At 37.5% G+C, this 14,288-nt stretch overlaps 1 protein-coding gene across 1 annotated transcript in view; it reads left to right on the forward strand.

Annotated features, from left to right (window-relative positions):
* Positions 1-14,288, forward strand: part of LOC125153524 (zinc finger protein 585A) — a 64,651-nt gene that overhangs the window by 5,368 nt on the left and 44,995 nt on the right. Inside the window, exon 4 of the mRNA XM_047836749.1 lies at positions 7,066-8,226. Within this exon, the coding sequence (XP_047692705.1) occupies positions 7,066-8,226 (1,161 nt within the window). The remainder of the gene's footprint in view (positions 1-7,065; positions 8,227-14,288) is intronic.

Below are 14,288 nucleotides of genomic sequence, written 5' to 3' on the forward strand. Positions count from 1 at the left end.
TTTGCATTTGGTGATTCTGTGTATTTAATCTCTTTGGATCTAGAACCATTTTTTTCTATGATAGTAAATTTAAAAAAAAAAAATTTTTTTAACGTTTATTTATTTTTGAGACAGAGAGAGACAGAGCATGAACGGGGGAGGGGCAGAGAGAGAGGGAGACACAGAATCGGAAGCAGGCTCCAGGCTCTGAGCCATCAGCCCAGAGCCCGACGCGGGGCTGGAACTCACCAACCCTGAGATCGTGACCTGAGCCGAAGTCGGACGCTCAACCGACTGAGCCACCCAGGTGCCCCGTCCATGATAGTAAAATTTTAAGAGTACATGTCAGTTGTCTTATAGAATATTCCACATTCTGAGTTTTTCTAATTCCTCACTTACAATATTCTTTAACCTGTACCTCTGTATTCTGTACTACCTGGAAGTTAGATTTCATAGCTTGTTTGGATTCAGCTTAAACATTTGTGATAAGAATACTTTAAAGATGATGCTGTGTATTTTTATATTGCATCACATTTTCCATCCACCCTTAGTAGAAAATAGAGGTAAATATCTTTCAGACCTTGAGGTGGGAAATGACTTCTTAAATAAGATGCAAAAATAACTGACTATAGAAGAGGATAAATATAGCAAGTCGTTACTGATTTCTCAAGTACGCATGGCTTTTATATTGTTTCTATTTGCATTTTCACTTAAAAATCCTGTTTTTATAAGCTGTTTTATAATTTAATATCTAATAATATAAGAGCCCCCATTTTATTTTGTCAGAATATTATTATCTATGGTTGTTATATAAATACCCTTGTATATACATTTTTAATCACCTTGTCAAATATTATAAAAGTCCTTTTGGGCTTTTCATTAGAGTTACACCAAGTTTTATATCAATTTGGCAAGAGTTGACATTTTTCCTACATTGAGCATCCCTTCCATAAATGATGATCTTTTATGATCATCATTAAGAATTTTAAATTTTATAGTTTTATCCATGAAAATCTTTGAACATCTCTGCTAAGAGTTATTCCTTAAAACTTGAGAACTTTTGTTAGTTATTATAAACAAAATCATTTTCCTGTTATAATTCCTAATTGATTATTGCTGACATACAATTTATTTTTCACAGCTGTTTTTTTTATAATCCTTCCATCCTTGCCAAATTGGCTTATTACTTCCATTGGTTTATGGGGTTTGCAGTTTTTGATACCTGATTTCCTTTGTCTTAAGAACCCAGGCTCCTTTCTTGTTGTTTTCCTATCTTAATGTATAGCTCTGATAAGGAGTCTCCTTCTTTGACCAAAGTTTAGTCAGGCTCCTCTGAGCCCTCTTCTTGAGTAGACTTTATTTTTTGGCCTTCTGTCCAAGGTCTGCTGAGCCCATTTCAGCAAGAATCCTGCCAAGGCAGTTTAGCGAGAATTCCCACACTCCTGATACCTAACCAAGTTACTCTGAGTAATTTTCTATCCAGTGACTCCTTCAATCTGCCTGTTGGCTATAAATCCCCAGATGTCCCTGTTGAATTTAGAGTTGAGTTCATCGTTTCTACCCTTGGAATAGTTCAGACCCTTACTGCAGTAATCTTGAATACAGTCTTCCTTGCCTGTTTAACTTGCAATTTTCTTTTTTTGTTTGTTTGTTTGTTTCTTTTTTAAACGTTTATTCATTTTTAAGTCTTTTTAAAAATTTATTTTTGGGGCGCCTGGGTGGCGCAGTCGGTTAAGCGTCCGACTTCAGCCAGGTCACGATCCCGCGGTCCGTGAGTTCGAGCCCCGCGTCGGGCTCTGGGCTGATGACTCGGAGCCTGGAGCCTGTTTCCAATTCTGTGTCTCCCTCTCTCTCTGCCCCTCCCCCGTTCATGCTCTGTCTCTCTCTGTCCTAAAAATAAATAAACGTTAAAAAAAAAAATTTATTTTTATTTATTTTTTATTTTTTTTAACGTTTTTATTTATTTTTGAGACAGAGAGAGACAGAACATGAACGGGGGAGGGGCAGAGAGAGAGGGAGACACAGAATCTGAAGCAGGCTCCAGTCTCTGAGCCATCAGCCCAGAGCCTGAAGCGGGGCTCGAACTCACAGACCGCGAGATCGTGACCTGAGCTGAAGTCAGATGCTTAACCGACTGAGCCACCCAGGCACCCCTTTTTAAAAATTTTTTAATGTTTATTTATTTATTTATTTATTTATTTATTTATTTATTTATTTTTAATTTTTTTTTTTAAACGTTTATTTATTTTTGGGACAGAGAGAGACAGAGCATGAACGGGGGAGGGGCAGAGAGAGAGGGAGACACAGAATCGGAAACAGGCCCCAGGCTCTGAGCCATCAGCCCAGAGCCCGACGCGGGGCTCGAACTCCCGGACCGCGAGATCGTGACCTGGCTGAAGTCGGACGCTTAACCGACCGCGCCCCCCAGGCGCCCCAATGTTTATTTTTGAGAGAGACAGAGTGTGGGGGGGGGGGTGGACGGGCAGAGAGAGAGAGACACACAGGAATCTGAAGTAGGCTCCAGGCTCTGAGCTGTCAGCACAGACCCTGATGGGGGGCTTGAACTCACGAACTGTGAGATCATGACCTGAGCTGAAGTCAGACGTTTAACCGACTGAGCCACCCAGGTGCCCCAACGTTTATTCATTTTTGAGAGACAGAGTATGATCAGGGGAGGGGCAGGGAGAGAGGGAAACGCAGAATCCGAAGTAGGCTCCAGGCTCTGAGCTGTTAGTACAGAGTCCAACGTGGGGCATGAACCCAGGAACTGCGAGATCACGACCTGAGCCGAAGTCAGAAGCTTAACCAACTGAGCCACCCAGGCGCCCTACAGTTTTTCTTTTGACATTCCCATCCTCAAGGTGATCTCATGATCTGAAAAGCCTGCTGCCACTCCAGCAAACACATCTGCATTCTGAAAAGAGGAAGGAAGAAAGAGGTGGTAGAGGGCAAGAAGTGTACATCTCTCATTGGGGTCAGCTCTCTTCAAGTAGTCCTCTCAGAAAATACCATAGAAAGTACCACACAAAACTTTTGCATATATCTCAGGGACCAGAACTTAATCACATGGACACACTCAACTGCATGGATAGTCTTTCAGCTGGGCACATTGCTGCTTCATTTAAAATCAGGATTCTGCAGGTACCTGAGTGGCTCAGTTGGTTGAGTGTCCAACTCTTGGTTTCGTCTCAAGTCATGATTCCAGGGTTGTGGGGTCAAGCCCCATGGTGGCGCAGAGGCTGCTTGGGATTTTCTCTCTCCTCCTCTCTCTGTCCTTTCCTCTCCCTCCCCCTCTCTCTCAAATAAATAAAATGAAAAAAAATTTTAAATCAGGATTCTGTTATTAAGGAACAAAAAGGAAGATGATATATTGGGTATCAAGTAGTAATCATTGCCACTGGTGGTGGGGGTGAAATTAAAGAGACCATACAGGAGTTACTGCAATTCAGATGAGAGATTAGTTTTTTCAGCTTTACTGAGATATAATTGGCATATAACATTGTGTAAGTTTAAGATGTACAACATAATGATTTGCCACATGTATATACAGTGAAATGATTACAATAAAGTTAATTATCACATCACCTCACATAATTACCTTTGTGTGTGTGTGTGTGTATGCGTGTGCGTGGTGAGAACATTTAAAATTTACTCTCTCAGCAATTTTTTAAAAATTTTTATTTATATTTGAGAGAGATAGAGACAGAGTGCGACCTGGGGAGGGGCAGACAGAGAGGGAAACACAGAATCTGAAGCAGGTTCTAGGCTCTGAGTTGTCAGCACAGAGCCTGACGCGGGACTCAAACCCACAAACCATGAGGTCATGACCTCAGCCGAAGTCAGACGCTTAACAGACTGAGCCACCCAGGCGCCCCACCTCTCAGCAACTTTTAAGTATGCAATACAGTATTAACTATGATCACCATGCTGTACTTTAGATTCCAGAACTTATTTATAACTGGAAGTTTGTACCCATAGATCAACATCTCTCCATTGCCTCCACCCTTAGCCCCTGGCAAGCACCAATCTACTCTCTGTTTCTATGAGTTTGGCTTTTTAGATTTCACATATAAATGAGATCATGAAATACTGGCCTTTCTCCATATGACTTATTTCACAGCATAATGCCCTCAAGGTTCATCCATGTTGTCACAAATGGCAGGATTTCCTTCTTTTTTGTGGCTGAATTACATCCCATTGTATATGTAAACACCACATTTTCTTTATTCATTCATGTGTCAGTGGACACTTAAGTTGTTCCAGGTCTTGGCTTTTGCAACTAATGTTGCACTGAACATGGAGGTGCAAATATCTCTTCAAGATAGTGATTTCATTTCCTTTGAATACATATTCAGAAGTAGGATTGTTGGATCATATGGTAATTCAATTGTTAATCATTTGAGCAACCTCAAATTTTCCACAGTGGCTGTAACAATTTACATTCCCACCAGTAGTGTGCAAGGGTTCCCTTTTCTCCACATCCTGGTCAGCACTTGTTATTTCTTGTCAATTTGATAATAGCCATTCTATCAGGTGTGAGGTGATATCTCATTGTGGTTTTGATTTGCATTTCCCCAGTGATTAGTGATGTTGAGCATATTGTCATGGACATTTGTATGTCTTCTTTGGAAAAATGTCTGTTTAGGTCCTTTTCCCATTTCTTAATCACACTATTTTTTTTTTTTTTTTTTTTTTTTTTTGCCATTGAGTTAAATGAGTTCCTTATATGTTTTGGATATTAACCCCTTATCAGATAAATTCTTTGCAAATATTTTCTTATTTGAGAAATCATTTATGCTTCGGTTTGAGTATTGGCAGTGGATATCAAGAAATGAGAAAAAAAAGTGAAGACCTGTTTAAGAACTAGACAAGACTTTCTGAATGTTGAAGAAGTTGATGCCAGAATAATGTTTACCTTTTGGCTTATGCCTCTCAGCCTGGCACTACTTTGATGTCTTCAAAATAATTTCCCTTGTCCACTTTTGTCATTTTTGTGAAAATATTTTTTTCCTTTATTGTAATTACTACTTATTAAGCGTTTAATTTTTTCCAGGGACTTTACCCAAGTTATTCTCTTCTTTTCTTTTTATTACAGAAATTTTCAAATATTTGCAAAAATACTGATGTACCTATCACTGAGCTTCAAACAGTTACCATTATTTTTCTCAGTCTCGCTCTAAATTACTGTTAATTTTAGCAATTAACCTATGTTAAGCGTTACCATCATTTTACAGATATGGAAATGGTACTTACAGATTGTAAGTAATTCTTCCAGTGACATAAACCTTGTAATTAGAGAACTGAGACTTGAAATCCAGTCTCTATGATACAGTTCCTTGGATCTTCCCACCATGCCACTGTGCATTTTATTCTGTCATGCTATCTGAAGGTTGCTTTTACTTCAGACTGTAAGTGGCTGTTGCCATTGGTGAGGCTACTTGTTTCTTATCCTTGGCCAACATCGTCACATGCCAGGCAAATGGTGTTTTATATAGTATCTACTCTAGATACAAAAACTACCTCCTTGTTATCTGCTCATAGCTGACTCATTCCGCCCTTTGAAATTTCCCCAGGATATTCTCCACTTTGTATTGCCATCATCTTGCCCCATCAACTAAGACCAAACATTCTTTTTATTAGTTTCTAGCTCATTAGCAACTGAGACACCCTTTGTCCCATTGGAGGGTATCCTCTAGTTTTCCTACATCAACAAATCTATATGTTCATAATTACATGAAACTTTGGTTATATAATTTTGCCACAATGCATAAAACACCATAAAGATTCTTCGAAAATAATGACTGTGGAGCTTAATTGTTTTCCCTATTAATTTCCTGATATTTTCCTATATTCCCATTCTAATTCCTTTTCCTTAATCCTCACCATTCAATAGCTATTTATTGAACACCTGTTATATGGTAGATATTGTGCTAAAAGCTAATTAAATAGTAGTGAGTTAAACAGACATGATGCTTTCCAATAGGAATCTTACAGTCTAGCATAGAATGAGAAAAAATAGATGAGAAAAATCGTGAAGGTTATGATTAGTCATTTGGGCACTAGAATAAGATTTGGTGTTGTCCAACACAGTTTGAGAGGGGGGATTTTTAGTGTTATTTGTAATTATATTTACACTGAGACAAGAAGGGTGAGAAGGGGCCAGCCATACAAGGACAGACAGTACCTCCAAATGGGGTGCTTGGCTGGCCCAGTTGGAACAGCATATGACTCTTGATTTCAGTGTCTTGAGTTTGAGCCCCACATGGGGTGGAGAGATCACTTAAATAAAATTTTTAAAAAATTGAAAAACAAAAACAATACCTGCTAGAGAGAACAGCAGTGGAAATCACACTAATATAGAAAAGTATTTTATCTGCTCTTGGAACATAGCATAGTGAACTGGGGAAGAGCATAGTTCAGTGATATGTTAGCCAGGGCCAAATCATGACATCACCTTTGAGTTAATGGTAAGTTATTCAAATGTTATACTAAGTACAGAGGAAAACCTTAATGATTTTCCAACCTCAGGCTACATCAGAATCACTAGAGATTTTTCTTTTTTTTTTTTTTTAATGTTTTTTAATTTATTTTTGAAGGAGAGGGAGAGACAGAGCATGAGTGGGGGAGGAGCAGACAGAGAGGGAGACACAGAATCCGAAGCAGGCTCCAGGCTCTGAGCTGTCAGCACAGAGCCCGACGCGGGCTCGAACCCGCAAACCATGAGATCATGACCCAAGCCGAAGTTGGACCCTTAACTGACTGAGCCACCCAGGTGCCCCTAGAGATTTTTCTTAAAGCTAAGTTATATTCCTGTAGTTTGATTCAATTGCTTTGAAGTGATACTTGTACCATTTCTGTTTTTAACAAGTTTTCCAGTAATTCTGATCTGAAGCAACATTTTAGAAACAGTTACCCTGCTTCTTTAATCACCTCTGTGTCCACACTATGCTCACCTTCCATAGTTATATTTGAGATCTTGTCAAGCCATCAATTTCTTATAAGTAATGTGTTCATATTCCTATTCATAAATTTTGTTGTTCCAGGAACTGGAAAAAAATGCATATTTTCTTTCTCATTACTTCTCAGATATGAAATCCCAATGTACAACAAAGGAGTTATCACCAAATGATGACAATTATAAAATAAAGTCATCTCAGTGGAAGATAATGGAAAGACTTCCAACCCATGAATTTGGATGTTCCATTTTTCAAGATGATTGGAAGTATAATCACCATTTTCGGACAGAACAGGGAAATAAAGAAGAATATCTTAAACCTGTGACAGTCACCCATGAAAATATGCAAAGTCTCAGTCAACAAACATCCTATAGTCTACATCAGATATATCATACTAGGCAAAAACCCTATGAATGCAGAGAATGTGGGAAAGTCTTCAATTACCACTCACTGCTAATTCACCATGGGAGAAGACATACTACAGAAAAATGCTATGAATGTAAGCATTGTGGAAAGGCTTTTAGCAGTTGCTCAAAACTTACTGGACATCAGAGAATTCATAATGGAGACAAACTCTATGAATGTAATGAGTGTAGGAAAGCTTTCCACCACCCCTCAAATCTCATTCGACATCAGAGAATTCATACTGGAGAAAGACCCTATGAATGTAAGGAATGTGGAAAGGCTTTTAGTCGTGGCTCACATCTTACTCTACACCAGAGAATTCATACTGGAGAGAAACCCTATGAATGCAAAGAATGTAGAAAAGCTTTCAGTTACCACTCATCCCTCATTCGACATGAAAAAACACATACTAAAGAAAAACACTATGAATGTAAAGAATGTGGGAAGGCTTTTAGCAACACTTCAATTCTTAAGGGACATCAGAGAGTTCACAGTGGAGAAAGACCCTATGAATGTGGTGAATGTGGGAAAGCCTTCCATCACCACTCAATCCTTATTCAACATCAGAGAATTCACACTGGAGAAAGACCCTATGAATGTAACAATTGTAATAAAGCCTTCCGTTACCACTCAAATCTTATCGGACATCAGAAAATTCATTTAAGAGCAAAACTCTTTGAATGTAAGGAATGTGGACAGTCCTTTAGTCATAACAGGGAACTCGCACACCATCAACGAATTCATACTGGTGAAAAGCTTTATGAATGTAAGGAATGTGGCAAATCTTTTGGTCAAGGATCACAACTTATTCATCATCAGATAATTCATACTGGTGAGAAACCCTATGAATGTAAAGAATGTGGGAAAGCCTTTATCCGTGGTTCATGTCTTATTCGACATGAGAAAATTCATATTAGAGAAAGAAAATCTCTAGTACTGTAATGAATGTAGTATTTTGCTTCTAAGTAAACTCTTATGGGACATCAGAGAATTACCAGATGAGAACTCTGTGAATATAGCAAGTATAGGAAGGCATCAGAGAATTCATTCAGGAGAAAGGCCACATGAATGTAATATGTAATAAATTTTTATTTATCTTAATTCTTATTTATCATGTCAGTGATTTATATTAGCATGAAATTATACTCATGTAAATAATGAGGAAAAACTTAGTTTAAGTTTATACTTTATTCTACATTATAAAGAGTCTTTATAATGAATGTAACAAATGTAGGAAACAGTTACCAGGATTTTACTTAACATTAGGGCATTATAAAAACATTCTTTAATATAAAAAATATAGGAAAGTCATCAGTAACCACTTATCTTTTATTGAACATCAAAAGAAAAACTCTGACAGAAAGGCAATAAGATGATAAATCAAGTAAAAAAGTTGATCTAAAACAAAATACTACGCTATCAACTTGGTAATTTAAGGAAGAAACTAAAAGTAAACAATACAGAATTTTTAGTAATGAATGGTATTGAGAGTAGTACATATCAAAAGCTGTATAATGTGATCCAAATCTGTACTGATAGGAAAACGTATATCCTTTGATACATGGATATAATTTAATAAACTATGCAGAAAAACAAACTATGCATAAAACAAGGTAGAAAGCAAATAAAATAACTTTCAAAACAAGAGAAGATAATGAATTAGTAAAAGATAGAGATTAAATCAAGTCAAGTTTAGATTTAGTCCAAATCCAGAAGTGTTCTTTCTAGAGGTCAGAATATGTGCGTGGTCAAGAAAAAAATTAAAAACTAAAGACATTATAAATGAGGAATTTTATTTAACTCTATAAACCGAGATTCTTCTTAACCATTCCACTGCTTTATACAAGTAAATTTGAACGTCTAGAGCATGATTTTCACACTGCTGACATTGGGATCAGATAACTCTTTGTTATAGGGGGCTGTCCTGTATAGAGTACAGTGTTTAGTAGCCTCCCTGTCCTCTGCTAACTAGATGTCAGTATTCTCCCCTTCCCTCTAATTCTGACAAATAAGAATGTCTCCAGACATCGCCTAAAGGTCTGGAGTAGAGTGGAGGGTAAAATTGCCCCCAGTTGGCAACTACTGATCTACATGAAATTAATCATTTTCTAAGAAAATAACCTAATTTTATTCAGGAAGAAGTAGAAAACCTGAATAAAACATAACCAACAGGAAAAAAAATTAAAATATTTAGCAATCTAACCCCTTAAAAGGCCAGATGTTTTTAAGAACACAGAATGCCAGGGGCGCCTGGGTGGCGTAGTCGGTTAAGCGTCCGACTTCAGCCGGGTCACGATCTCGCGGTCCGGGAGTTCGAGCCCCGCGTCGGGCTCTGGGCTGATGGCTCGGAGCCTGGAGCCTGTTTCCGATTCTGTGTCTCCCTCTCTCTCTGCCCCTCCCCCGTTCATGCTCTGTCTCTCTCTGTCCCAAAAATAAATAAACGTTGAAAAAAAAAAAAAAATTAAAAAAAAAAAAAAAAAAAAGAACACAGAATGCCAATACTTCAAGTAATAGATAATTTACATATTATATAAATTCTTCCAGAGCCTGGGAAAAAAATAGAATGCTTACCAACTTATATAAGAGGTCACTAAAACTTGGATAGTTAAATAGGGCAAAGAGTATGTTATAGTTCGAATTATGTCCCCCCAAATCCATGTTGAGGACCTAACCTCCAATACCTCAAAATGTGACTCTATGTGGAGATAAGGCTATTAAAAAAGATGATTAAATTAAAATGAGTCCCTTAGGGTGGATCCTAATCCAACCTGACTGATGTCTTTATAAAAAGAGGAAATTTAGACACACAAAGACACCAGGAATACACGTGCACAAATGAAAGACCAGGTGAAGACCTAACAAGAAGGCAGCCATCTGTAAGGCAAGGAGACAGGCCTCAGAAGAAACCAAACCTTGATCTTAGACTTCTAGCCTCCATAACTATGACACAATAAATTTCTGTTGTCTAAGCCACCCAGTCTGTGATACTTGTTATGGCAGCCCTAGCAAGCAAATACAGAGTACATAATTAACATCAAAAGCCAATTTGGCGGGCACCTGGGTGGCTCAGTCAATTAAGATCAGACTCTTGATCTCAGCTCAGGTCTTGATCTCAGAGTTCTGAGTTCAAGACCCACATTGGGCTCTGCACTGGGTGTGAAGCCTACTGAAAAAAAAAATGTAGGGGCAACTGGGTGGGTGGCTCAGTTAGCTAAGCGTCTCTTGATCTCAGGCTTGTGGGTTCAAGCCCTGCTCTGGGTTCCACATCAGACATAGAGCCTACATTAAAAAAAAAAAAAAAAAAGGCCAATGTAAAGGACTTTTTACATCTTTATTTATAAAAAGAGATGTAGGGGCATCTGGGTGGCTTAGTCAGTTAAGTGCCTGACTTTGGCTCAGGTCATGATCTAACGGTTCATGGGTTCAAGACCCTTGTAGGGCTCTGTGCTGACAGCTCAGAGCCTGGAGCCTACTTCAGATTCTGTATCTCCCTCCCTCTCTCTGTTCCTCCCCTGCTTGTGCTCGTGCTCTCTCTCTCTCTCTCTCTCTCTCTCTCAAATAAATAAACATGTTTTAAAAAATACAAAGAGGGATGTAAAAATCCTAACTGATAATTAAGAAATCAAACCTACCACTGTATTAGAGTTTACTACCATATAATTTACCCAGATTGTCCAGGACCTAACCTGCTCTCTTTCTTTTTTTACTTTTGTTTGTTTCAGGAGTAGAATTTAGTGATTCAACACTTACATATAACACCCAGTGCTCATCATAACAAGTCTCTCCTTAACGCCCATCACCCATTTAGCCCATCTAACCTGCTTTCAATTAATGATATTTCTAGGGTCTGTTATATCTCAAATCTAAGAAAACACAATTTTCAAAAGACATGATCTAGCCCCATCTTCTGGACTCATTTGTTGTATATTTATATAGTCTAAAGAGTTGCAATGTGTAATGTTTATTTGCATAATTTAAATTTTGAAGTATTACAGTAACTAGAATATACAATATTTTTAAGAATATACAATATTTTTAAATATGGTAATCCAAGCTCCCACCATGCTTTTTTTCTTTTTGTGCCTAATCTCAGGTATTTGTTCTTCTATTGCTTAGAATTATATAAACTATTTATATTATTAATTGAATTTTTATTTTTCTTAAATGTTCATTTATTTTCGAGAGAGAGAGAGTGAGCACATGTGCACAGGAGGGGCAGAGAGAGAGGGAGGCAGAGGATCTGAAGTGGGCTCTGTGCTGACAGCAGAGAGCCTGATACAGGGCTTGAACTCATGAACAGTGAGATCATGACATGATCTGATCCAAAGTCAGATGGTTAACCGACTGAGCCACCCAGGCGCCCCTATTTGAATTTTTATTCTATTAAATCTTTCCAACAAGAAACATGGCTGGGGCATTGGTTAAGTGTCCAATTCTTGATTTCCACTCAGGTCATGATCTCATGGTTCGCAGGTTCGAGTCCCACATCAGGCTCTGTACTGATGGTGCAGAGCCTGCTTGGGATCTCTCTCCTTCTCTCAGCCCCTCCCTGGCTCTCTCTCTCTCTCTCTCAAAATAAATAAATAAACTTAAAAAAAAAAAAGAAACACGGTCTTTCACACTGATTTTTCAGATCTTATTATATTCCCTTTAGTAAAATTTTGTAATATTTCATATGATCTCATTGCTTTCTTGTTCAGAACTTGTGTTTCATGACTTTGAAACTAAATATATATAGATATATAGATATAGATATATAGATATATATAATTCATTTTAACTGATTATAGCTTATATAGAAAAGTGTTAATTTTTATATCTGTATCTTTTTTTTTTACTTTATTTAAATCCAAGTTAGTTAACATATAGTATAATAATGGTTTCAGGAGAATTTACTAATTCATCATTTACATATAATACCCACTACTCATCCCAACAAGTGCTCTCCTTAAATATTTCTGTATCTTATATTTAGTCATCATACCAAAGAATATTTTCCTAAAGTGTCTTGGTTTATACAGATGTGCAAATATATGATTTAAATAGAAATAATTCTGACTCTTCCTTTCCATTGTTTACATCAGGTTTTTTTTTTTTTAACATTTATTTATTATTGAGAGACAGAGAGAGACAGAGCATGAGCATGGGAGGAGCACAGAGAGGGGGAGACACAGAATTTGAAGCAGGCTCCAGGCTCTGAGCTGTCAGCACAGAGTCCGATGCCGGGGTCAAACTCACAAACCGCAAGATCATGACCTGAGCCAAAGTCAGGTGCTTAACCGACTGAGCCACCCAAGTGCCCCTACATCAGTTATTTTTTAGATCTATCGATTGCTTTACATTTCTAAAGCCATGTTTAATAGCTGCAATAAGTGTACTCATCCTCATCTCTTTTCTGATGTAAATGGAAATGTCTTCAGCATTTCAATGAGTAGCATATTGCCTGTGGGGTTTGGTAGACAGCTTTGATCATAGTAAAGGGTGGCCTTTTTATCTTTATATGAATTTTATTAGAAAGGACAACTCAGTTTTTATCATATGCCTTTTGGGGATAATCATAATAATTTTTATCCTTTACCTTATTGAATAATAAATCATTTCCTGATATTAAATAAGTACACTTTATTACAACAGAAACTCTATTTTGCTATAATATGAAAGCTAAATATCCCATGTGTTAAGTTTTAAGACAAAGACTATTACAGAGTTATTTAATTTTTAGCATTTTGATTGAAGGGCAAAGTTGAGGATATAATAAATCTGAAACCTCTCTGCATATCTAGGAAAATCCAGCTATTTATAACTTGGGTTATGGTCAGTTCCATTGCAGAAGGCAGCTAGTTAGCAAGCCTTGGAGACTGACAGTTCTCTTGCTAAGCAAATAACACTGAACTGTTGGAGATCAGGTGTGTACAAGAGAATGTTCACCCATGTTATCACAGTGCAGTAAAACCTTGGATTGTGAGTAACTTGGTCTGCGAGTGTTCTGCAAGATGAGCAAACATTTCTAATAAATTTTAACTTGATAAGTGAGCGGTCTTGCAATACAAGTAGTACATGATGCCAAATGTCACATGATCACAACTGAGCCAATGGTTCGTGAAATTCACTTTGATATACAAGTGCTTTGTATTACAAGCATGTTTCCAGGACAAATTATACTCACAAACCAAGGTACTTTAAGTAAAGAAGTACACCAGAAAGTTTGCAGAATACAATAATCTGATAACTGGGGTATATATATATCTGATAATCTGATAACTAGAGTTCTGTTTTTGTTTTTGTCTATCTCCAGTTCAATATTTTAATACTCTTAGTCTCTAGCTTTTGCAAAAAATGTTTATAAATTGCTGCTCTGCTCAGAATTTTGTTGCTGACAATACTGACTCTTTTTTACAAGCTCATATTTTACAACTCCAGCTTCAGCCAAGACTGAACAAAAATAAGTTATGTGTGTGTGTAATAACATAGGTTATAACACACATCCATATAACATATACATATATCTAGTAGACAAAGAACTGAGAAAGAATATAGTAATCAGAGTTCTACATTAAGAAAATGTGAAATTACAACTTTCTGCCTCTCCATAGATGAGTTATTTTTTTAGATGAGTTATTTTAATAACTTATACATCATGTGATAACATTTAGAATTTTTGCATCTTTATTTTTTTTAATGTTTTATTTATTTTTTTTTTAATTTTTTTTTCAACGTTTATTTATTTTTGGGACAGAGAGAGACAGAGCATGAACGGGGGAGGGTCAGAGAGAGAGGGAGACACAGAATCGGAAACAGGCTCCAGGCTCTGAGCCATCAGCCCAGAGCCTGACGCGGGGCTCGAACTCACGGACCGCGAGATCGTGACCTGGCTGAAGTCGGACGCTTAACCGACTGCGCCACCCAGGCGCCCCAATGTTTTATTTATTTTTGAGAGAGAGAAAGAGA

Source organism: Prionailurus viverrinus, chromosome E2 (assembly GCF_022837055.1).
Source record: "Prionailurus viverrinus isolate Anna chromosome E2, UM_Priviv_1.0, whole genome shotgun sequence".
NCBI lineage: Eukaryota > Metazoa > Chordata > Mammalia > Carnivora > Felidae > Prionailurus > Prionailurus viverrinus.